The sequence below is a fragment of the Oncorhynchus keta genome, unplaced genomic scaffold (genome assembly GCF_023373465.1).
Source record: "Oncorhynchus keta strain PuntledgeMale-10-30-2019 unplaced genomic scaffold, Oket_V2 Un_contig_998_pilon_pilon, whole genome shotgun sequence".
NCBI classification, from domain to species: domain Eukaryota; kingdom Metazoa; phylum Chordata; class Actinopteri; order Salmoniformes; family Salmonidae; genus Oncorhynchus; species Oncorhynchus keta.
The window spans coordinates 1-26,192 of record NW_026290746.1 but is presented as its reverse complement, the minus strand read 5'-3'; the positions used below and the strand labels follow the sequence as shown (position 1 = coordinate 26,192).

General features: G+C 43.4%; 1 protein-coding gene across 26 annotated transcripts in view; it reads left to right on the top strand.

Annotated features, from left to right (window-relative positions):
* The window catches only part of LOC118370541 (zinc finger protein 883-like), a 159,065-nt gene extending 132,879 nt beyond the window's left edge, over positions 1 to 26,186 (top strand). For 16 of the 26 annotated variants that reach the window (XM_052513252.1, XM_052513251.1, XM_052513254.1 and 13 more), the window contains 3 exons: positions 1,070 to 1,104; positions 16,911 to 17,159; positions 17,888 to 21,769. In XM_052513252.1, coding sequence (XP_052369212.1) covers positions 1,070 to 1,104; positions 16,911 to 17,159; positions 17,888 to 19,146 — 1,543 coding nt within the window. In that variant the 3' untranslated portion in view covers positions 19,147 to 21,769. The other 10 variants (XM_052513267.1, XM_052513271.1, XM_052513275.1 and 7 more) reach the window with 7 other exon arrangements.
* Positions 26,187 to 26,192: the final 6 nt, after the last annotated feature.

The following is a 26,192-nucleotide window of genomic DNA, read 5'->3' as shown; positions in this document are numbered from 1 at the left end:
TAATGACAAAGCAAACGCAGGTTTTTTGAAATGTTTAAACATTTATATAAAAAATAAAAACGGATACCTTATTTACATAAGTATTCAGACTCTTTGCTATGAGACTTAACATTGAGCTCAGGTGTATCTTGTTTCCATTGATCATCCTTGATATCTCTACAACTTGATTGTTGTCAACCTGTGGTAAATTCTATTGATTGGACATGATTTGGAAAGGCACACACCTGTCTATATAAGGTCCCACATTTCACAGTGCATGTCAGAGCAAAAACCAATCACTTGGTTGAAGGAATTGTCCGTAGACCTCCATGAAAGGAAAAGTTCACGGGGAGGTAAAATGGCGGCCCCCACTCGGTCTGTGTCAACAGACTTCAGTGCAGGCAGTGTGGATGCAGCAGGGAGACAATTTTACGGTTGCTCTACTGTTTTGAAGCTAAAGGTATTGATTATCGGTTTACTACATGTGAAATAATATTGACACATTCAGTTTGTCTTTATCTATAAACATTACTATGGTGTGAACAGGAAATACAATTGTTTTTTGAAGTAAAACAGTGAATACAAGGTTATCAATGAAAATATCACATATTGATGCCTAAAACAAACTGTAACCTTGTACTAAATGGTTTGAGTCTTTTATGCATTTATCTACTACAGGTTAAGTTTTAGCTCAAAAGTATTGTGGTGCTCCTGCACCGAAATATAAACAGTACCAGCACCCAAAATGTTTATCGACAACTTTTTCAGTCCAAGTCAAGCAATGAATTAGATAATTGAACAAAATACATATATTTAATAAAGATTAAAGACCTTGCCAAAACTGTCAAGAAAATAACTTGTCTGTTTCTCTTATACTATTTTCAGACTCAGGTATGAGGTCGGTAACATCAACAGTGAGGACAAACCCAGCCTGCCTCTCTCCTTCCACACTGAGTAGAAACCTACAGTCACTGGGTCCTGATTGTGACAGTGGAGCCCAGTTTGCACTGCAGGATCCAGAGATGGCATCAGTGAAGCTGGAAGACTGCAGTCAAACACTGGAGCTGAATGTCAACATTAAAGATGAAGAAGAGGAGGAGAAGATTGGGACATCTGTTAGTCATGGTAAGAGCTGGTTCTGTCTAATTTTGTTGTTCGTTACAACTTCTCCTCTGTGCATGAAAAGTTGCAGTATAACTGTTTCAATGAGAACGTATATATTATTTCATGTTACTGACACTTGCATGATTTGACACCAGTATTGCCAGCATTTGTTTCTTTCACTGGGCGATCTGGAGTGATCAGAGAGGAGACTGAAGAAGTGTAGTAAAACTGACAGTGTTTTTAAATTCTATGAAATTAGTCTGTGTAGTTTCTAACCCTTTTGTGATAGTGAGTGGAGGATGATATGGCTCATCATTTTCATGACTTATGAGAGTTTTAGATTTGCTTGATTCCCCTAGCCTAGTGGTTAGTGGTTAGAGAGATGGGCCAGTAATCGAAAGGTTGCTGGATCGAATCCCTGAGCTGACAAGGTAAAAATAAACTCGGCAAAATAAGAAACGTCCTCTTACTGTCAACTGTGTTTATTTTCAGCAAACTTCATGTGTAAATATTTGTATGTAAAATAACAAGATTCAACAGCAGACATAAACTGAACAAGTTCCATGGACATGTGACTAACAGAATAGAATGTGTCCCTGAACAAAGGGGGGGTCAAAATCAAAAGTAACAGTCAGTATCTGGTGTGGCCACCAGCTGCATTAAGTACCGCAGTGCATCTCCTCCTCATGGACTGCACCAGATTTGCCAGTTCTTGCTGTGAGATGTTACCCCACTCTTCCACCAAGGCACCTGCAAGATCCTGGACATTTCCTGGGGGAATGGTCCTATCCCTCACCCTCCGATCCTACAGGTCCCAGACGTGCTCAATGGAATTGAGATCCGGGCTCTTCACTGGCCATGGCAAAAAACTGACATTCCTGTCTAGCAGGTGTGATGTTCGGATGTATCGATCCTGTTCAGGTGTTGTGGTCTATTCCAAAGGCCAAAATCAACATCCTCACGAATTCTATGTAAAGGAGATACCTGTACCTACCTGTACCAAACCATTTACATTTAAGTCATTTAGCAGACGCTCTTATCCAGAGCGACTTACAAATTGGTGCATTCACCTTATGACATCCAGTAGAATAGTCACTTTACAATAGTGCATCTAAATCTTAAAGGGGGGGCGGGTGAGAAGAAATACTTATCCTATCCTAGGTATTCCTTAAAGAGGTGGGGTTTCAGGTGTCTCCGGAAGGTGGTGATTGACTCCGCTGTCCTGGCGTCGTGAGGGGGTTTGTTCCACCATTGGGGGGGCCAGAGCAGCGAACAGTTTTGACTGGGCTGAGCGGGAACTGTACTTCCTCAGTGGTAGGGAGGCGAGCAGGCCAGAGGTGGATGAACGCAGTGCCCTTGTTTGGGTGTAGGGCCTGATCAGAGCCTGGAGGTACTGAGGTGCTGTTCCCCTCACAGCTCCGTAGGCAAGCACCATGGTCTTGTAGCAGATGCGAGCTTCAACTGGAAGCCAGTGGAGAGAGCGGAGGAGCGGGGTGACGTTAGAGAACTTGGGAAGGTTGAACACCAGACGGGCTGCGGCGTTCTGGATGAGTTGTAGGGGTTTAATGGCACAGGCAGGGAGCCCAGCCAACAGCGAGTTGCAGTAGTCCAGACGGGAGATGACAAGTGCCTGGATTAGGACCTGCGCCGCTTCCTGTGTGAGGCAGGGTCGTACTCTGCGGATGTTGTAGAGCATGAACCTACAGGAACGGGCCACCGCCTTGATGTTAGTTGAGAACGACAGGGTGTTGTCCAGGATCACGCCAAGGTTCTTAGCGCTCTGGGAGGAGGACACAATGGAGTTGTCAACCGTGATGGCGAGATCATGGAACGGGCAGTCCTTCCCGGGAGGAAGAGCAGCTCCGTCTTGCCGAGGTTCAGCTTGAGGTGGTGATCCGTCATCCACACTGATATGTCTGCCAGACATGCAGAGATGCGATTCGCCACCTGGTCATCAGAAGGGGGAAAGGAGAAGATTAATTGTGTGTCGTCTGCATAGCAATGATAGGAGAGACCATGTGAGGTTATGACAGAGCCAAGTGACTTGGTGTATAGCGAGAATAGGAGAGGGCCTAGAACAGAGCCCTGGGGACACCAGTGGTGAGAGCGCGTGGTGAGGAGACAGATTCTCGCCACGCCACCTGGTAGGAGCGACCTGTCAGGTAGGACGCAATCCAAGCGTGGGCCGCGCCGGAGATGCCCAACTCGGAGAGGGTGGAGAGGAGGATCTGATGGTTCACAGTATTGAAGGCAGCCGATAGGTCTAGAAGGATGAGAGCAGAGGAGAGAGAGTTAGCTTTAGCAGTGCGGAGCGCCTCCGTGATACAGAGAAGAGCAGTCTCAGTTGAATGACTAGTCTTGAAACCTGACTGATTTGGATCAAGAAGGTCATTCAGAGAGAGATAGCGGGAGAGCTGGCCAAGGACGGCACGTTCAAGAGTTTTGGAGAGAAAAGAAAGAAGGGATACTGGTCTGTAGTTGTTGACATCGGAGGGATTGAGTGTAGGTTTTTTCAGAAGGGGTGCAACTCTCGCTCTCTTGAGGACGGAAGGGACGTAGCCAGCGGTCAGGGATGAGTTGATGAGCGAGGTGAGGTAGGGGAGAAGGTCTCCGGAAATGGTCTGGAGGAGGGGATAGGGTCAAGCGAGCAGGTTGTTGGGCGGCCGGCCGTCACAAGACGCGAGATTTCATCTGGAGAGAGAGGGGAGAAAGAGGTCAGAGCACAGGGTAGGGCAGTGTGAGCAGAACCAGCGGTGCCGTTTGACTTAGCAAACGAGGATCGGATGTCGTCGACCTTGTTTTCAAAATGGTTGACGAAGTCATCTGCAGAGAGGGAGGAGGGGGGGGGGGAGGATTCAGGAGTGAGGAGAAGGTGGCAAAGAGCTTCCTAGGGTTAGAGGCAGATGCTTGGAATTTAGAGTGGTAGAAAATGGCTTTAGCAGCAGAGACAGAGGAGGAAAATGTAGCGAGGAGGGAGTGAAAGGATGCCAGGTCCGCAGGGAGGCGAGTTTTCCTCCATTTCCGCTCAGCTGCCCGGAGCCCTGTTCTGTGAGCTCGCAATGAGTCGTCGAGCCACGGGGCGGGAGGGGAGGACCGCGCCGGCCTGGAGGATAGGGGACATAGAGAGTCAAAGGATGCAGAAAGGGAGGAGAGGAGGGTTGAGGAGGCAGAATCAGGAGATAGGTTGGAGAAGGTATGAGCAGAGGGAAGAGATGATAGGATGGAAGAGGAGAGAGTAGCGGGGGAGAGAGAGCGAAGGTTGGGACGGCGCGATACCATCCGAGTAGGGGCCGTGTGGGAGGTGTTAGATGAGAGGGAAAAGGATACAAGGTAGTGGTCGGAGACTTGGAGGGGAGTTGCAATGAGGTTAGTGGAAGAACAGCATCTAGTAAAGATGAGGTCGAGCGTATTGCCTGCCTTGTGAGTAGGGGGGGAAGGTGAGAGGGTGAGGTCAAAAGAGGAGAGGAGTGGAAAGAAGGAGGCAGAGAGGAATGAGTCAAAGGTAGACGTGGGGAGGTTAAAGTCGCCCAGCACTGTGAGAGGTGAGCCGTCCTCAGGAAAGGAGCTTATCAAGGTATCAAGCTCATTGATGAACTCTCCGAGGGAACCTGGAGGGCGATAAATGATAAGGATGTTAAGCTTGAAAGGGCTGGTAACTGTGACAGCATGGAATTCAAAGGAGGCGATAGACAGATGGGTGAGGGGAGAAAGAGAGAATGACCACTTGGGAGAGATGAGGATCCCGGTGCCACCACCCCGCTGACCAGAAGCTCTCGGGGTGTGCGAGAACACGTGGGCGGACGAAGAGAGAGCAGTAGGAGTAGCAGTGTTATCTGTGGTGATCCATGTTTCCGTCAGTGCCAAGAAGTCGAGGGACTGGAGGGAGGCATAGGCTGAGACGTAGAATGTATGCACACATGACTGTAAGTCGCTTTGGATAAAAGCGTCAGCTAAATGGCAAATATTATTTATTATTACTGAGATGAACTCTGCCTTGTTGGCCGCAGATCGGCAGTTCCAGAGGCTACCGGAGACCTGGAACTCCACGTGGGTCGTGCGCGCTGGGACCACCAGATTAGGGTGGCCGCGGCCACGCGGTGTGGAGCGTTTGTATGGTCTGTGCAGAGAGGAGAGAACAGGGATAGACAGACACATAGTTGACAGGCTACAGAAGAGGCTACGCTAATGCAAAGGAGATTGGAATGACAAGTGGACTACACGTCTCGAATGTTCAGAAAGTTAAGCTTACGTAGCAAGAATCTTATTGACTAAAATGATTAAAATGATACAGTACTGCTGAAGTAGGCTAGCTGGCAGTAGCTGCGTTGTTGACACTACACTAATCAAGTCGTTCCGTTGAGTGTAATAGTTTCTGCAGTGCTGCTATTCGGGGGCTAGCTGGCTAGCTAGCAGTGTTGTTTACGTTACGTTGTGTTAAAAGAACGACAATAGCTGGCTAGCTAACCTAGAAAATCGCTCTAGACTACACAATTATCTTTGATACAAAGACGGCTATGTAGCTAGCTATGTAGCTAGCTACGATCAAACAAATCAAACCGTTGTACTGTAATGAAATGAAATGAAAATGTGATACTACCTGTGACTGCGACCGGGTTGTTGAGTGCTATTCAGTAGACGTTGGACGTGGAGATTCTTGGGAATATGGTCACCATAATTTGCAAATTAATTAATTAAAAATCCTACAATGTGATTTTCTGGATTTTTTTCTTCTCATTTTGTCTGTCATAGTTGAAGTGTACCTACGATGAAGATTACAGGCCTCATCTTTTTAAGTAGGAGAACTTGCACAATTGGTGGCTGACTAAATACTCCCCCCACTGTATAAGAATTCAGCCAAATCGTTGTCCAAAAATACAGATTTCCGATTGTTATGAAAACCTGAAATCGGCCATTCCGATTAATCGGTAGACCTCTACTTCAGATCCCACTCGAAGCTATTGACAAAATCCAACTTGAATGTGTACACCGCATCGGACAGAGAGGCCAAAGGTATGAACGCCTAATCGTTGCCAAATTTGCTTCATTTAAAGATACAATAATGGTTAAAAGCCTGGGTAAAAGACTTGCCAAAAAATTGTCTGTGTGGATGGTGTGGATGGTGTGGGTGTGTTTATTTATTGTTTTGTTTGGTTCTGGGATATGCAACCATTCCATTACTCACTCAACTTTCCCAATGTATTGCTGTGAGCCGGGGTATGAGAGGGCTGTCAATGTTCAGATGATGGATATACTTTTATAATGAATTATACTTCTTATTTATTTATTGTCCTATCATGGGGAACAGTTTTAAAATAACTTATACATTTGATTTATTGTCCTATCATGGTGGAACAGTTTTAAAATAATTTATACATTTGATTTATTTATTGTCCTATCATGGTGGAACAGTTTTAAAATAACTTATACATTTGATTTATTTATTGTCCTATCATGGTGGAACAGTTTTAAAATAACTTAAACATTTGATTTATTTATTGTCCTATCATGGGGAACTACATTTTAAAAATAAATTATATCTAATTCTTTATTTATAATCCTAATTTAATGGTACGGTCCACAACCCTATACCCTAGACACCCACCTGAATGACCCAGATACTAAGGACAAGTCCCTAACTGTTTTATGGGCCTGCTGTAAGTGGCCTGTATGCAGCCAAAATGCGGTCAGAGACCAAGAGCAGCACTGCCCCCTCAAGATTCTGAGCCTGCCTGGCAGGTTTGGTCCTGCAAAGCCAAAGGCCCCTAAAGGGAGAGAATGCTACACAAGGAAATTCTCAAAGCTGCTAATGAGAACCTTGACGACCTTGTACCTAGCCGGTGGGGATTCCGGTGGGGTGCCCCCACCCAGGCAGTGTCAGTGCTGGCAACACTAGCTGCAGTAACCCATGGGGTCACACTCTGACATTCAGAGAGGGGGTATATTGTGACCCTGGTGGCGCAAAATCAAAGTCTGACTGCATGGAGATGCTTGGGAATATGGTCAATACGGGTGACCATATTGTGGGTGTTTCAGGGAAAAGGTGTACATTTGACCTCCATCATCTTGGATGTGACAATGGTTCATAAAATCTCTCAATTTCTGCCCATTTTTTATTTGTGTGGTCTTGCAGGCCTTCTCATACAGCTGCAACTGTAAGTGCATTGGTAAATCAATACCTTTCTTGAGTTGGGCTCTGGGATGGTGCAACTGTTGAGAATGTGAGTTTATGGTTGTGTGGGGGGAAAGGGTCGAGTGTGTGTGTGGGTGTATGTGTGTATCCCACAAATGTTGCGAAGGAGTAAAAGATGTTAGGGACGATAAAGGATGACCCAGAGCTATATATAATACAAACCGGGGTGAGGGCGATGGAAAGGCATTTGGCAGTTGATCTACTTCAACTCGGTAAATGGAACTGTGAGCTCTTTTCGAAGGATGGATCCCAATCTGTTCAGGGCTATGGGATACGGGGGGGTCGGGGGTGGTCTGCCGGGCATTGGGATGACAACCCAACTCAGGATGAGGGCTTTTAGCAGGTGGAATAGTAGGGACCAATTGGAGGTTTACCTAGTAGCAATGCAAATATCATGGTACAGCTATATAGACACTCAATCATCATGTAATGGTACGTTTATAAACATATATTTTGATAAATAGAATTGAAAGTTGTCTCATTATGGTAAGTGGGGAAATAAGTATAGCCAGTTACAATTGTAATGGCCTAGCAGGTAATATATTTCTCCCATGGGGCAAAGAAATTCAAAAGGGATGATGGTTTTAATTAACAGTAATTTTGATCCAAATGTACAAATTGTCCAAACAGATTATCAAGGTAGATGGATTATTTTAAATATGTTATTGGACAATAAACAGATATGGCTTATTAACCTATACGGTCTGAATAATGATGATCCAAGCTTCTTTGAAAATATATATAAGAATTGATCAACTCTACAAGCAACACTAGACTCTATTATTATGGTGGGAGATTTTAATAGTCTTAAATACCTCTATGGACCGGAAAGGAAATCGCACTACAAACTATCACCCTCGGGCACTTAAGGAATTAGTGGATATATGGAGACTTAAATACCCTGACCTAGTGAGATATACATGGCGGAGGCTTAATCAAGCTTGTCGTCTTGACTACTTTCTTATGCCATTCTCTCTGGCACCAAAAGTTTAAAAAGTGTTGATAGGGGACAGAATGCGGTCGGATCATCACATTATTGGCATATATATACAGTGCCTTGCGAAGGTATTCGGCCCCCTTGAACTTTGCTACCTTTTGCCACATTTCAGGCTTCAAACATAAAGATATAAAACTGTATTTTTTTGTGAAGAATCAACAACAGGTGGGACACAATCATGAAGTGGAATGACATTTATTGGATTTTTTTTAACAAATCAAAAACGGAAAAATTGGGCGTGCAAAATTGTTCAGCCCCTTTACTTTCAGTGCAGCAAACTCTCTCCAGAAGTTCAGTGAGGATCTCTGAATGATCCAATGTTGACCTAAATGACTAATGGTGATAAATACAATCCACCTGTGTGTAATCAAGTCTCTGTATAAATGTATAAATAGAATATTTCAGTTTTGGGAAATCTCTTTATAAAATGGGTTAAAGTTATGTATAGTAACCCTAGGTGTAAAATAGTAAATAATGGCTACATCTCATAGTTTTAAACTATTTAGAGGAATAAAACAAGGTTGTACACTGTCGGCATATCTATTTATTATTGCCATCGAAATGTTAGCTGTTAAGATTAGATCAAACAATAATATTTAGGGATTACAAAATCCGTGGCTTAAAAACTAAGGTGTCATTGTAGTATGCTGATGATTTATGTTTTCTTTTAAAACCACAATTAGTCTCTCCACGGCCTCATAGAGGATCTAGATACTTTTGCTCTTCTCTCTGGATTCAAACCACATGATGATAAGTGTACTATATTACGTATTGGATCACTAAAAAATGCTAATTTAGTTTACCAATAAGTAGTTTACCAATAAAATGGTCTGACGGAGATGTGGACATACTCTGTATACACATTTGGTTAGCAAGCGGCGATGATCCAGATGAAAAGGTTCAGAGTTTGCTGGTAGGAATCCGGAGGATATGGAGAGAAAAATAGGTCCGGTTTGCTCTGGTCATGGTCGCACTACTGTTTTGAAGCTGCATGTAATGATGATCAGTCCTACATGTGTACTAATATTCAGACACATTCAGTTTCTATCTCTGTCTATAAATGTTAATATTGGTTTTTGATATAAATAATACAGTGAAGACGGGGTTATTCAGGAAAATAGTACATGGTGTGACGGCCCTGAATTTTTCTGAACCGTCTCAGTGCAGCTCCTTCCAATAGGGCGCTTTCCCTTTAATTCCCAATTAAATAGCCAGCATCAGCTGCACGAAAGGGGGGTTGTGATGGAGACGTGCATGAGTATGTGTTCAACCCTCAGTTCCGAAGCTTCTCTATTCCGTTTGTTTTGTTGCCGTTAAACGTGTGTTTTGTAGCCTAAGAGAGTTTTCCCAGGATCGGATCCACTCTTCGCGTCCCTGGACTACACCTCTCCGTTCTTCGTGGCCTTTCTCCGCTGGAGATCTATTGGCGGATTGGATTGTCTGACTGACCGACTGACTACCACCTTTTTGTATACGGTATTTCATTTGTTTGGATGTGATGTATACTGTGATTTGTGTAGTTAGTGGTAGTTGAGGACTTAATTAAGAGTTGATCCGCTTTAAGGTTCTGTGGTAAAGTAATTGTTATATTGATTGTATGTTTAATACTGGGTTTACGCTACACGGAATGAACGGACAAACATCGCGTGACAAAAGTCACTTGAGTTCACTGAACTCCTTTACCGGGCAGGACTCTTTTTAGGCCCGAGGTACAGGACATTTCTGGAGGAACCAGAACTCATTGTGATATTATTATATGTGTGTGTGTAATCATTGTTGTTGCTAATACAACCCACGCAACAGAATATAGTTGTTTTTGAAGTTCTTTCAATGTTTTAAGGGTTTATGAAAAGTTTATTTCCCTCCTGACTTTTACATACGTCCTTTGTATTGGTGTAGACTTGACGGACCAGATGGGACTCATTCCCACCCAAACTAAAAGGAGAAACCAATGTTTTCTCTGGTAGGCACAATAAATAATAACCTCAAGTCAAAACCGTTACATAAAAAATGGCACCCCAGATGGGACCGCTCAACATTGAGAACTAACCAAAGCAAATATTTTGTGTGGAATTAAAACAATGGATTCACCCCAAGATAATGTGCTCATCCATGTCATACCTGTCAATGGGAATACACAGGGCCATTCTGACCATCAAGCTGACAATACAAATCATAATGTGAATGGAGATAATGGAGTTGATTTGGGCCAGAGCCCTGGGAATCTGAATGCTCGGCCTGAGCCACAGGCCACAGGAGGTCTAACCAGTTACTCACTTATTGACATGGATCTGTGTGGAAGTACTGAGCTAGTCCTCCCTCTGACACCCAACCTTCCTCCATTGTCTGGTTTATCTCCAGAGGTTGTAGTCTTACAACTTCAAGGTGACATCCTTGATATTCGTCGGACTCAACAACATCTCCAAACTCTTATCCACCATAAATTCAAATGTCTGAGGGAAGAGCAACAACAGAGTGCCATGGAATTCAGAAACTCACTGAGCACTCTAACCCACACGCTGACAGAGCTCAGTGAGAGTGGAAGACGGGAAATGACTGGTGCCATGGACAGGCAGTTTGACTACCAACGAAACCAACTCACTGCCACTCTCCAATGGCGCCTGCAACATCACCACACTGAGGTCCTCAAGGATGTTAATTCTGTTTTTTTCTCCCATGGTTAACACTGTAGACCACTTGCAGACAGAGCTCTCTAATTGTGTTAAAATATTGGATGACGTGTCTGTGGACATGGCCTCCATTAGGCACAACTCCTTACACAGAGTTTCCCTGGTGTCCACTTCAGTTCAGACCACTGAGGGCCAAGCTGGCACCTCTGAACAGCCAAGACCAGACCATGCTGCAGCCACCCCTTGCAGGATGCAATCCACCATGCATCCTGGTGTTCATTTTCATTGTCCGATAACGCACTCCCCCTCTACTTCCTCAATCCCTCCTAGCTCGTTTGTTCGTGGTGATTTGAGTAGACTTCATCTGGGGGCGATGCCCATTAAATTGCAATTTCCCACCTTTGGGAAAAAAGATGACAGTCCTGATCCGCTAATGTATCTAGAAAGATGTCGTGACTTTCTTGCCCTCAATCCCCTGGCTGACGAAGAACTCCTTGCCACATTGAGGAATGTGTTGCATGGAACAGCTCGAGACTGGTGGGATGTGGCACGTCTCACCACTACCTCCTGGGCTGACTTTGAGGCCAAGTTTTCCTCTGCATTTCTGTCTGAGGACTACACAGATGAATTGGCAGACAGAGTCAGAAATCGAGTACAAAGAGAGAAAGAGAGTATCCGTGACTTTGCATACGGTTACCACTCCCTGTGCAGAAGGTGGAAACCTGGCATTGAGGAGGAAGAGGTCATTAAATTGATCTTGAAGAACATCAACCCACTACTAGCCAGTCAACTCCGAGAACGAGTCACCACTGTCGATGGACTGGTTCGCTTGGGACAGCAGTTTGAGAAGGACAGAGAATGCCAACAGCAATATGACCAGAGAAAGAAACAGACACCCAAGACAGACTATCAACAACAGCCCGAGTCTCCAACCAAGACCCCTCTCATGTTTTGTTGGAGATGTAGCCAAAAGGACATTCTTCAGCTACATGTCCAAGACCGTATCAAGTAAACCCTTCCAGAAACCACAAATCACAACAGGCCAACACACCTAACTCTCTTCGCAGCAATGACCATCCTTCTCTGGGTGCTTTAACCAGAGCTGAAACCCCAAGAGTCACTGCCTACGCCCCCCATCGACATCCCCTTCCTTTCAGTTAATACCGCACCAACTGGTGTTACCCCTGTCCATAGGCCCATGGACAGGAAGAGCCATCTTGGATACCGGGTCATCCTACACACTGCTCAATGAGAAACTGTGGAAGGAGGTTAACGGTCCACAATACAACTTGAAGCCGTGGACAGAAGGTCCACTCTATCTGGCTGATGGTGAGGCTAGACGACCACTTGGATGGAGTGAGGTAGAGTTCCGCCTGTGTAACCGCTCCTATATGATTCCTTCTGTTATCCTACAAACCAGGAACCTTGCTTTTCCTGTCGTGTTGGGAATTGATTTCATGTACTTCAGTGGTGTCCAGATTGATATCGCACACAATTGCTACTGGTTTCCATACAATCCGAGCGAGAAGCATTTCTTCCAATCAGAAGCTATGAAGTTACATGATTGGGGTTCAAATGTGGCAGTCTTCTCTGCCATTGCTCCGGTACCACTAACCCTCGATAATCCTTCTGACGATCTCCTTTTACAGGCTGTGAGAAGAGCTCAGCTGGAACAGCCAGAGGAGTTAAGGCTGTTGGAACAGCTGCAGAATAATGCTGATGTATGTACTTCAAAGCTGGGACGCACCAGGCTCCTGAAGCACAAAATATTCCTTACACAGGAAATGCCGATCAAGCAAAAAAGCCATATCGTTTGTCCCCAGCGAAGCTAATCATCCAAAAGGGACTCATTAATGATATGTTAACACAAGATATAATAGAACGTTCCTCCTCTCCCTGGGCTGCTCCTGTTGTCCTCATCCCAAAAAAGACTGGTGGTCTTAGATTTTGTGTGGACTATAGGAAGACCAACAATGTTTCCCAGACTGATGCCTATCCTCTTCCCACCATCCATGAGATCCTGGAGTCATTGTCTGGCGCTGTTGTGTTCACTACCCTTGACCTCAATAGTGGTTATTGGCAGGTTGAGATGGACCAGGAAAGCAAGGACAAGACTGCGTTTGTCTGTGCCGAGGGCTTGTTTTCCTTTAAGGTGATGCCCTTTGGATTAAAGAATGCCCCTGCCACTTTCCAAAGACTCATGGAGATTGCATTAGGTGAGCTCAAAGGGAAGATCTGTTTCGTCTACCTGGACGATATAATTATCTACTCTCAGAACAGAGAAAGACACTTTCAAGATCTTCAAGCAGTGTTGGACAAGCTAAGAGAAGCTGGTCTGACCTTAAATATGAAGAAGAGCAACTTCTGCCAAACCTCCCTGAAGTTCCTTGGCCATATTGTGTCTTTCGACGGCATTCATGTGGATCCTGAAAAGACAAAGGCTGTACAAGACTTCCCTGTGCCAACCACACTCAAGGCCCTTCAACGGTTCCTTGGTATGGCTGGATGGTACCATCGGTTTGTGTCGAACTTCTCCCAGGTGGCAGAACCCCTCAACGCGATGAAGCGAAAAGGAGCGAAATTCCAATGGACGGCAGAGTGCCAGACTTCCTTTGAAACCCTGAAACGACATCTCGTCACACCTCCCATTTTAGGTCATCCCAACTTTGATTGCCCTTTTGTTGTTTACACTGATGCAAGTGATGTTGGACTTGGTGCTGTCCTAGTCCAACAGACTGGACTTGGCACTGAAGAAGTGCTAGCGTTCGCCAGTCGGACATTGAATGGAGCAGAACGGAACTACTCCACAACAGAGCAAGAGTGCCTTGCAGTGGTCTGGGCTTTGGAAAAGTGGAGGTACTACTTGGAGGGAAGACACTTCACTGTGGTCACTGACCATTCCTCCCTTGTGTGGGTGTTCAAGACCAACAAACCAAGCACCAGACTCATAAGATGGGCTCTACGGTTGCAAGAGTTCACATTTGCAGTGGAATACAGGAAAGGAAAATACAACACTGTTCCAGATGCCTTGTCCAGAGCTCCTACTTGTGATAACGGTGGCCCTGATCTTACATGTGCTACTGTCCTGTCAAGCAGTCGAGACTCGCCCAAAACGGACTTTCCCATCTCTGATGAGGCCATATGGAAAGCTCAACAGGATGATCCAGAAGTACAGGCTTTGTACCAGACTATCCTGGAAGATGGAGAAAAGATGGTCAATCCTACCACAAAGCTGACCATCATTGAAGATAAAGTCTACCGAGTCGTACAACTACCTCACAGAACACTCTACCAAATGTACATACCGGACACTCTACGCCTACAACTGCTTCAACATTTCCATGAAGACCCATTAGCTGGTCATTTGGGCAGGTTCAAAACCTACAAGCGGTTGCAAGCGTTACTCTACTGGCCACATCTGAGCATGGATGTGAAGTCACACATCCGAAATTGTCAGGTTTGTCAAATGTACAAACCAGAAGGTAGAAAGCCTGCTGGCAAGTTGCAGCAAACGGTGGTTACCCGACCTTGGGAAATGTTAGGAGTGGATTTGATGGGTCCATTTCCTAGAAGCTCCAATCAGAATGTGTACATACTTGTTTTTGTTGATTACTATTCAAAGTGGGTGGAACTCTTTTCCCTGCGTCAGGCCACAGCAAGGACCGTCTCTAACATCCTTACGAAAGAGATCCTGACTCGCTGGGGAGTGCCTGATTACATCCTGTCTGATCGAGGTTCCCAATTTGTCTCTGATCTCTTTGAGGAGACCTGCCAAAGATGGAACCTGAGGCAGAAGTTGACCACGGCCTATCACCCACAGACCAATCTCACTGAGAGAGTAAATCGAACCTTGAAGACAATGATTGCTTCCTATGTAGGGACCCAGCACAAACACTGGGACAAGCACCTTCACGAGTTTCGATTTGCCCTGAATTCTGCTGTGCAAGAGTCCACTGGAGTCACACCTGCAGAGCTGAACCTAAGTCGTCCTCTCCGAGGACCCTTGGATATGGTGCTACAGCCCCAGCAGCTTACTCCAGACGCTGCTTGCTATGACCAGGTAGGCCATCTCCATGACTTGAGAGCTCTTGTCTCAAAGAACATGATCCAGGCTCGACTCAAGCAGAAGAGAAATTATGATAAGAACAGACGAGACATGCAGTTCCAGCTTCGTGATCGGGTGTGGCTTCGCTCTCATCCTTACTCGAAAGCTGAACAATTCTTCTCGGCCAAGCTCGCTCCTAAATGGCAAGGACCATATAGGATTGTGGAGCAGATGGGCCCTTTGAACTACCGAGTGGTGAAAGAGGACACAGGTGAAGATATGCGCATCGTCCATGTCTCACGCCTTAAGGCCTGTTACCCCTCGGCTGAGGAATTGGAGGCGATTGAGCGCCGCAAGGTCCTGGATATCTTTGAAGAGGATAGTGAGGATACTTTTCTCGGATTCCCAGACCCAGAAGTCTCGCACCTTAAGGCCTGTGACTCCTCAGCTGAGGAGCGTGAGCTCCAAAAAGTAATGAATATTTTTGTAGAGGAAAGTGATGAGGAGACCTTTCTCGGTTTCCCCGACCAAGATGTGCCTTCCAGGGCAATGGTCGGCTTTTTCCAGGGGAGGGGGTGTGTGACGGCCCTGAATTTTTCTGAACCGTCTCAGTGCAGCTCCTTCCAATAGGGCGCTTTCCCTTTAATTCCCAATTAAATAGCCAGCATCAGCTGCACGAAAGGGGGGTTGTGATGGAGACGTGCATGAGTATGTGTTCAACCCTCAGTTCCGAAGCTTCTCTATTCCGTTTGTTTTGTTGCCGTTAAATGTGTGTTTTGTAGCCTAAGAGAGTTTACCCAGGATCGGATCCACTCTTCGCGTCCCTGGACTACACCTCTCCGTTCTTCGTGGCCTTTCTCCACTGGAGATCTATTGGCGGATTGGATTGTCTGACTGACCGACTGACTAGCACCTTTTTGTATACGGTATTTCATTTGTTTGGATGTGATGTATACTGTGATTTGTGTAGTTAGTGGTAGTTGAGGACTTAATTAAGAGTTGATCCGCTTTAAGGTTCTGTGGTAAAGTAATTGTTATATTGATTGTATGTTTAATACTGGGTTTACGCTACACGGAATGAACGGACAAACATCGCGTGACAAAAGTCACTTGAGTTCACTGAACTCCTTTACCGGGCAGGACTCTTTTTAGGCCAGAGGTACAGGACATTTCTGGAGGAACCAGAACTCATTGTGATATTATTATATGTGTGTGTGTAATCATTGTTGTTGCTAATACAACCCACGCAACAGAATATAGTTGTTTTTGAAGTTCTTTTCAATGTTTTAAGGGTTTATGAAAAGTTTATTTCCCTCCTGACTTTTACATACGTCCTTTGTATTGGTGTAGACTTGACGGACCAGATGGGACTCATTCCCACCCAAACTAAAAGGAGAAACCAATGTTTTCTCTGGTAGGCACAACCTACCTGGCACCCCTATAAATAATAACCTCAAGTCAAAACCGTTACAATGGTGCTGCCTAAAATGTACTGCAACCTTGTACTCAATGGTTTGAGTTGTTTATTATTAATTATTACTTTATGTAAATCCAAGAAATCTACTATAGGTTAAGTTTAGTTACGTTGTGTAGCGTGTACTTTGTCTAATTTGAATTAATTCTTGTTTTGTTGTCAATGCTTACCTACCTGATCTATTGAAATGAGATGGACAGGAGCTCACTGGAGCTGAGTACCAGGAGCTGAGTACCAGCACCTCAATGTTCTACTGCTTGAGCTCATGTTCCTCTTATAGAATATTAGCTCTACAGTATTGTGGAGCTCCTACATCTAAATATAAACAGTACCCCGCCACCTAAAATGAGTATCAAACTATTTCAGTCCAAGTCAAGCACTGAATTAGATAATTGCACAAGAAAAAATAGAATATATTTTAATAGAGAGTAAAGAGAGTGCCGGAACTGTCAAGACAATAACTTTTTGTCTGTTTCTCATTGTTACTACAGGACGACTAGAATTAAGTCTGAGGCCGGTAACGTCAACAGTGACGACAAACTCAGCCTGCCTCTCTCCTTCCACACTGAGTCCAAACCTACAGTCACTGGGTCCTGATTGTGACAGTGGAGCCCAGTTTGCACTGCAGGATCCAGAGATGGCATCAGTGAAGCTGGAAGACTGCAGTCAAACACAGGAGCTGAATGTAAACATTAAAGATGAAGAAGTGGAGGAGAAGATTGGGAAACCTGTTTCTCATGGTAAGAGCAGGTTCTATCTTAACTATGTTGTTCATTCCAACTTCCCACTGTGTATGAAAAGTTGCAGTAGAACTGTTTCATGATGAACTGTTTCAATGAGAAGGTAATGTTACTTCATGCTACTCCTACTTGCATGGTTTGACACCAGTATTGTCAGCATTTGTTTTATTCACTGGGATATCTGGAGTGCTCAAAGAGTAGTACACCTAAGTGGTGAAGTAGACAATCTGCCAGTGTTTTAAAGTTCTATGAAATTAGTCTTTTAAAAAAAGGCTAGGCAAGTCAGTTAAGAACAAATTATTAGTTACATTGACGGCCTACCCCCGGCCAAACCCGGACAACGCTGGGCCAATTGTGCGCCACCCTATAGGACTCCCAATCATGGCCGGATGTGATACAGCCTGGTCACTAACCCTTTGATAGTGAGTGGAGGATGATATGGCTTTTACCCAGTTTTAGAATAGTTCTGTTCCCCTTTCTATTGTGCAGTCTACTGATATGAATATGTATGTCTCCCGGTACAGCCAGAAGAGTACTGGCCACCCATTTGAGCCTGGTTCGTGGCCACTTTGTTTCTACATCTGCGTTGCTTGCTCTTTGGGGATTGAGGCTGGGTTTCTGTAAAGCACTTTGTGACAACTTCTGATGTAATAAGGGCTACATAAAATACATGTGATTGACATGTATATCACATCAACTGACTGGTTCTTCTGATGTTGTTCACACAGGAGACCATGTTGAGACATTCTCTACATCCAGAGAGCAAAAGCAGGAAGATCACAGAGCTAAGAGGTCTCACCCCTGCCCACATTGTGAGGAGATTTTCCCATTTCTATCAAAGCTGAAAGTACACCTAAAAATACACACAGGAGAGAATCGGTATTCCTATACTGACGGTGGGAAGAATTTCACAACATCCAAGGCTCTGACAGTTCATCAGAGAGTGCATACAGGAGAGAAGCTGTTCTCCTGCTCTGACTGTGTAAAGTGCTTCACAACATCAACTAGGCTAAAAGTTCATCAAAGAACACACACAGGAGAGAAGCCTTACATCTGCTCTGACTGTAAGGCGAGTTTCTCTCTACTGCGCAACTTAAAACGACATGAACGTATACACACAGGAGAGAAGCTTTACTCCTGCTCTGACTGTAAGGCGAGTTTCTCTCTACTGCGCAACTTAAAACGACATGAACGTTTACACACAGGAGAGAAGCTTTACTCCTGCTCTGACTGTGTAAAGTGCTTCACAACATCAACTAGGCTAAAAGTTCATCAAAGAACACACACAGGAGAGAAGCCTTACATCTGCTCTGACTGTAAGGTGAGTTTCTCTCTACTGCGCAACTTAAAACGACATGAACGTTTACACACAGGAGAGAAGCTTTACTCCTGCTCTGACTGTAAGGCGAGTTTCTCTCTACTGTGCAACTTAAAACGACATGAACGTATACACACAGGAGAGAAGCCTTACTCCTGCTCTGACTGTGGAAAAAGTTTCTCTCGACTGGGCCACTTAAAAACACATAAACATATACATACGGGAGAGAAGCCTTACTCCTGCTCTGACTGTGGAAAAAGTTTCTCTCGACTGGGCCACTTAAAAACACATAAACATATACATACAGGAGAGAAGCCTTACTCCTGCTCTGACTGTGTAAAATGCTTCACAACATCAGCTGAGCTAAAAGTTCATCAGAGAACACACACAGGAGAGAAGCCTTATTCCTGCTCTGATTGTATGAAATGCTTCACAACATCAACTAGGCTAAAAGTTCATCAGAGAACACACACAGGAGAGAAGCCTTACATCTGCTCTGACTGTGCGGCAAGTTTCTCTGTACTGTGCCACTTAAAACGACATGAAAGTGTACACACAGGAGAAAAGCCTTATCACTGCACTGACTGTGAGAAGAGATTCTACAGATTGGGCCATTTAAAAAGACACCAATGTATACATAAAGGAGAGAAGTTTTCTCAGACCAGCTAAGATTAGACACTCCACTTAATTCTCATGTCATTAAATAATTGGCAACGTTGAATTGAATCAAATGAAGAAAGCGTAGAACACTCAATTGTTATCCTGTTGTTTCTCACTGTGAGAGAAAAATGCAGAGGGAATGGAGCATTATAGAATGTTAGCCTGTCTTTACTTTACTGATCAGTGTACACCTTGACAGTTTTGGTGAGTGTTGTTAGCATCTACTGTAAAGATATTGAGATGACCTTGGATTTGCCCTTAAGGTTGAATATCCTTTGTGAGGCTTCTCACAGTGGAGTCTGATGGGTAACTGAGTGGTACTGCTTCACTCTGCAGTTTTCTGTGGGATTGAGCTAGTAGACACAACGTGCACTGAGTGTACAAACCATTAACGACACCTGTTCTTTCCTTGACATAGACTGACCAGCTGAACCCAGGTGAAAGCTATGATCCTTAATGATCTAGTTGTTGTGTATTTATTATAGATCCTCATTAGCTTTCAAAAAAAAACAAACTGCGGTTGCAGTGGGCTAAGGAATGAAAACACTGGACACTGGAAAATTGGAAACATACTGCCTGGTCTGATGAATCCCAGTTCCTGCTGTTTCATACTGATGGGAGGAAATGGTGGAAAAAGTACCTAACTGTCATACTTGAGTAAAAGTAATGATACCTTAATAGAAAATGACTCAAGTGAAAGTGAGTCACCCATTAAAATACTACTTGAGTAAAAGTATTTGGTTGTAAAGATACTTAAGTATCAAAAGTAAAAGTATGAATAATTTCAAATTGCTTCAATTAAGCAAACCAGACAGCACATTTGTCTTTAAAAAAAATGTTTAGTACGGATAGCCAGGGAGCAGACTCCAACACTCAGACATCATTTACAAACGAAGCATTTGTGTTTAGTGAGTCTTCCAGATCAGAGGCAGTGGGGAGGACCAGGGATGTTCTCTTGATAAGTGTGTGAACTGGACCATTTCCTGTCCTGCTAATCATAAACAATGTAAGGGGTATTTTGGATGTCAGGGAAAATGAATGGAGTAAGAAGTACATTATTTTCTTTCGGAATGTAGTGAAAAAGTTGTAAACGATATAAATAGTAAAGTACAGATACGCCCCAAAAACTGCTAAATTAGTTATTTAAATACATTTTTCTGAAAAAAGGGGTCAAATTAAAAACAAACAAAATATATAAATAGTAAAGTACAGATAAAACTAAAGTAGGTCTTTAAATCATTTTTACTTAAGTACTTTACACCACTGCATGCATCCATGCCGTGTGTCAGCATTGCAGGCTGGTGGTGTGATGGTTGGGGTGTGTTTTCAGGCCACACATTGGGCCTCTTGATAAAAGATGAGCAATGTTTGAATGCCACAGGATATCTAAAGAATATCAGGTGCCTCCCTTCATGGTAGCAGTGTATCCATCTGCAAATAGATTTCTTCAGCAGGATTATGCCACAAGGCTTGTCCAGGAATGGTTCCAAGAACATGACAGAGAATTCAGTTTACTGTGGGAGGAGATGGAACGAGCTATTCAGAGTAGACACCTTGGACAGTCTATGCACCGATGAATTGAGGATGTTCTGAGGACAAAGGGGGGTGCAACTCAATATTAGGAAGGTGTTCCTAATGTTTTGTACACAGTGTATATCAGATAAAGATGGGGTGGTCAGTTTTTAGCATTGGTATGGGTGTATTATTTTATTACTAAACTTTTGTTTAATGATTAACAGATTTATGAATATACTGCTTGTTTATTAAATTGTCTTTAATACTTGATTCATTATTGTAGTCATTGATGATGAATGTATTTGAATAACTGTATTGAAGTTAATTGATCTGGCGGCAGGTTGCCTAGCGGTTAAGAGTGTTGGGCCAGTAACTGAAAGGTTGCTTGTTTGAATCCCGAGCCGACTAGGTGTAAAAATCTGTCATTGTGCCCTTGAGCAAGGCAATTAACTCTTATTTCTCCTGTAAGTCTCTCTGGATAAGAACATCTGCTAAATGACAAGAATGCAATGAAAAATAATGTTTGTACATACATTTTTTTCTCTCTTGTGTATAATTAAATGAAATAAACTGTTTGAAGTGACATACTGTATAAACAATACACAACATTACCAATTTGTTTACCCTGGTCAGAGGGACAGGACCATAGTAAACTAGACTATGTAACTGCTGCTGTTAGTAGCCTACAGTTTCCATGTAATACAGCATGTCAGATCACTAATGATTAGGTGTATAGGCTGCTACATTTCTGCTTATGTCTTTTGGGAGTGATATGTTATCAGGCTAAGTAACTACTATGTACATTATTTACCCATTTCAATCTTATACCAACCAACCCTATGCTTGGTGTGACTGTTATGGTCAGAACAGACCATCTGATATGCCCCTAAATATTGTAATATGCAACCTGGAATTAAAATGTAAGAGGACCAGTGCTTCTACAGTGAATCAGATCTTGTGCTGTTTGAGAGAGATGTTGTTAGACTGCATTGTATCGTTGTTTCCTCTTCTTGGTGCACTGGTGGGCAACAATATCATTTCAATTCACAGAGACAATGAATATTTCAAATACTTATTTTCCACCATAATTTGTAAATAAATAAATTAAAATCTACAATGTGATTTTCTGGATTTTTTTCTCATTTTGTCTGTCATAGTTGAAGTGTACCTGTGATGAAAATTACAGGCCTCTCTCATATTTTTAAGTGGGAGAACTTGCACAATTGGTGGCTGACTAAATACTTTTTCCCCCACTGTATGCCTTGATGATACTCAGAAACATGTATTTACCACATCAACATCTTAATTTCTAAAGTAATGTAAAATATTATCTTAAGAACAAGCACATGAGGTTCTCACATGGGAAAATCATCAATATCAATTGTAATTTAATACACCGTTGCCACAACAATATGTAGCGTGATGGTAATGACTTAGCGTTGTGGTAATGACAAAGTGTGGTGGTAATTAGTGTGGTGGAAATGACATTTCATAGAAAACAACTGATGAAAAATACCATGAAACATTAATGTCACAGTAGTACATGTTTAATTTGATTGAAGATATAGAACAGACCATTTGTTCCAATTCATCCCAAAGGTGTTTGATGGGGTTAAGGTCAGGGCAATGTGCGGGACAGACAAGTTCTTCCACACCGATCTCAACAAACCACTTCTGTATGGATCTTGCTTTGTGCGCGGGTACATTGTCATGCTGAAACAGGAAAGGGCCTTCCCCAAAACTGTTGCCACAGAGTTGGAAGTGTAACAGTATACTTTTAAACCGTCCCCTCGCCCATACCCGGGCGTGAACCAGGGACCTTCTTCACACAACGACAACAGTCACCCTCGAAGCATCGTTACCCATCGCTCCACAAAAGCCACGGCTCTTGCAGAGCAAGGGGAACTACTACTTCAAGGTCTCAGAGCAAGTGACGTAACCGATTGAAACGCTATTTAGCGCACACCGCTAACTAAGCTAGCCGTTTCACATCCGTTACACTCACCCCCCTTTGACCTTTCTCCTTTTCCGCAGCAACCAGTAATCCGGGTCACGGCACCAATGTAACAGTACAACTTTACGTCCGTCCCCTCGCCCTGGTCCCTGGTTTGCGCCCGGGTATCGGCGAGGGACGGACGTAAAGTTGTACTGTTACATTGATGCTGTTGACCAATTGACCAGATGCTGTTATGGCAAATGCTCGGCCTCCAACAACAAAGCACTGCAGAGGGTAGTGCGAACTGCCCAGTACATCACTGGCGCCAAGCTTCCTGGACATAATTATATCTACAGCTGAGAAGTTTTTGGGCCTCCAAGACTTCACAGACTACTGTCGCCAGAAAATGTTTCATCCTTAGTGGATCTGCACCACGACTGCTGTGTTAAATGCTTATCAGTTGCCATGTACAAAGTATCAAAATACTAAAATACAACTTAAACCGGACTCTAAAATAATTTAATTTAAAAGTTAATTGTATTTTTTTTTATCACGGAAACAATTAAAAAAATATGGACAAATAAATAAATAATGAAATGTTAATTATATACAGGCGCCCGTGTAATCATCTGCCAGAGAGTAGCCCCAATCGTCCCGAGCCCCAAGTAATACATTTGGGCCAGATAACTCACACCGGATTCGGCCCGAGCTCAATCCCCGCATCCTCCGGCCACATGATGTCGGTCGAGTCTGACTCTCAGCCGAGTGCCCCGACACACAGCCGGAATCCGCCCAGATCCACTGTGCTAGCTGGGGTGGGACAACATTCCACAGGCCACAATCGACAGCTTGATCAACACTATGCAAAGGAGAAGTGTCCCAGAGAAGGAGGAGGAGCAGCAGCTACAGCTACTCCCTTCTCATGTAATGGGGTAGGGCCAACCCAAGGTTCCCGAAATGCACGGACTGTGTTAGTGGGGGAACAGGAAGTTCCCCACAGGCACTCACCATTCTTCAGAATAATAAAAAAAAGCGCCAGAACTGTGCAGTCAAGAAGGTAACTTTTGTGCCCGTTTCATTTTATTACTACAGGTACGTAATAGCACGTTTACACTTTCTAATGTCGAAAGAACATGTCATTCCATGCTCGGTAACAAATCCATTAAATTATTATCACGTTTGGTAAAGTTTTGATGTGTTATTTTTGTGTCAAACCGAGTGGAGAACGTGGTGACGTTAAACTATTTTGCAAGTCACGTAACTAGAGACGTTGGGTTTGTTTTAGTGGATTTACATATTCTGCTCAGGTTAACAATAATAAAGAATAAAAAAATGAGATTTCCGAGCTGCATGTTATCGGTTTTGTGTAAAATTCACACGCTGTGAAAATGGCGGCGCCGACTCGGACTGAGTCAACGGACTAAAGTGCAGACAATGTTATGGTTGCGCAACTGTTTTGAAGCTGAATGTAATGATTGTAGTTTTCTACATGTGTACTGATATGACACATGCATATGGTGTGAACGGAAATACTACTGTTCTTCAGGAAAATAATACATAGTGATGCTTGAAACAAACTAACATTGTACTTCATGGTTTTTGAGTAATTTTACGTGAATTTAGGAAATCTATATATTAAGTGATCTTACGTTGTGTCTAATATTAATGCATCAATGTTTTCTTGTCAATCCTTACCTACCTGATCTATTGAAATGAGATCAGTTCTTGACTTGGACAAGAGTTCACCTCCAAATGTCTACTGTTTGAGCACATGTTCCTCTTATAGAATATTAGCTTAACAGTGTTGTGGAGCTCCTGCACCTAAATATAAACAGTACTGGCACCTATTTCAGTCCAAGTCAATCACTGAATTAGATAATTGAACAAGAAGAAATATAATATATTTTTAGAGAATAAAGAGGGTGCCAGAACTGGCAAGACAATAATGTATGTCTGTTTCTCTTCTACTACTTGCCGACTCAGGTATGAGGCTAGTAACATCAACAGTGAGGACAAACCCAGCCCTCCTCTCTCCTTCTGCACTGACTCCAAACCTACAGTCACTGGGTCCTGATTGTGACAGTGGAGCCCAGTTTGCACTGCAGGATCCAGAGATGGCATCAGTGAAGCTGGAGGACTGCAGTCAAACACTGGAGCTGAATGTCAACATTAAAGATGAAGAAGAGGAGGAGAAGATTGGGACATCTGTTTCTCATGGTAAGAGCAGGTTCTAAGTTTGTTTCATCCCAACTTCCCACTGTGCAGGAAAAGTTTCAGTAGAACTGTTTCATGATGAACTGTTTCAATGAGAAGGTAGAAGTGCCCATTATTTATATTCTAACTATAGAATTAGAATAATCGTTCTATTTCCATGATTCCAAAAGTTCACCTTGGTGTTTTGATCTAAATTGCAACATTTGGTTAATAATAAGCCCTAGTATTTTTGCCCATATCGTGGCAGTGTGTAAATGACCTCAAATGAGTGCAGGGAATTGTTTTAGGTTGAAGTTGAATTGAACAGTATAAAACAATCAGAATTGAGAAAGACCCATTGAATTCATTTAGAATATAAGTGTTGCCACCCTGGGGTCACGCACTACTCATAAAGCAAATGTAGAACTTTTATTAATCAAAACATTAAATACTGTCACAAATGTGTAAAATGCCATGGTGTGATATTTTGGCCACATCGCCCAACCCTGTCAGAGCAAAAACCAGGCCATGAGGTCGAAGTAATTGTCCATAGATCTCCATGGAAGGAACAATTCACAAGCTGGTAAAATGGCGGCTCCCACTCGGTCTGCGTCAACGGACTTCAGTGCAGACAGTGTGGATGCAGCAGAGACCATTTTAGCTTCAAAACAGTAGTGTGACCTTAAATGTAATGATTATCAGTTTCTACATGTGTAGAATATTGACACATTCAGTTTGTCTGTCTATGTATTTCTATATGGAAATACAATTGTTTTTTGATTGGAATAATACTGTGAAGAAAGTTAAGGAAAATAGTACATAGTGCTGCCAAAAACAAACTGTAACCTTGTACTAAATGGTTTTTGAGTCTTGTGTGCATTTATCTACTACAGGTTAAGTTTTAGCTCAAATGTTTTATGAAGCTCCTGTACCTAAATATAAACAGTACCGGCACCCAAAATGAGTATCGGCAACTATATCAGTCCAAGTCAAGCACTGAATTAGATAATTGACCAAATATATTTAATAGTGAATAAAGAAAGTGCCAGGACTTTGAATACACAACTTTTGTGTCCGTTTCTCCTCTAGTACTTGCCGACTCAGGTATGAGGTCGGTAACATCAACAGTGAGGACAAACCCAGCCCTCCTCTCTCCTTCTGCACTGAGTCCAAATCTACAGTCACTGGGTCCTGATTGTGACAGTGGAGCCCAGTTTGCACTGCAGGATCCAGAGATGACATCAGTGAAGCTGGAAGATTGCAGTCAAACACTGGAGCTGAATGTCAACATTAAAGATGAAGAAGAGGAGGAGAAGATTGGGACATCTGTTTCTCATGGTAAGAGCAGGTTCTAACTAACTAAGTTTGTGTTTTTCATTCCAACTTCCCACTGTGTATGAAAAGTTGCAGT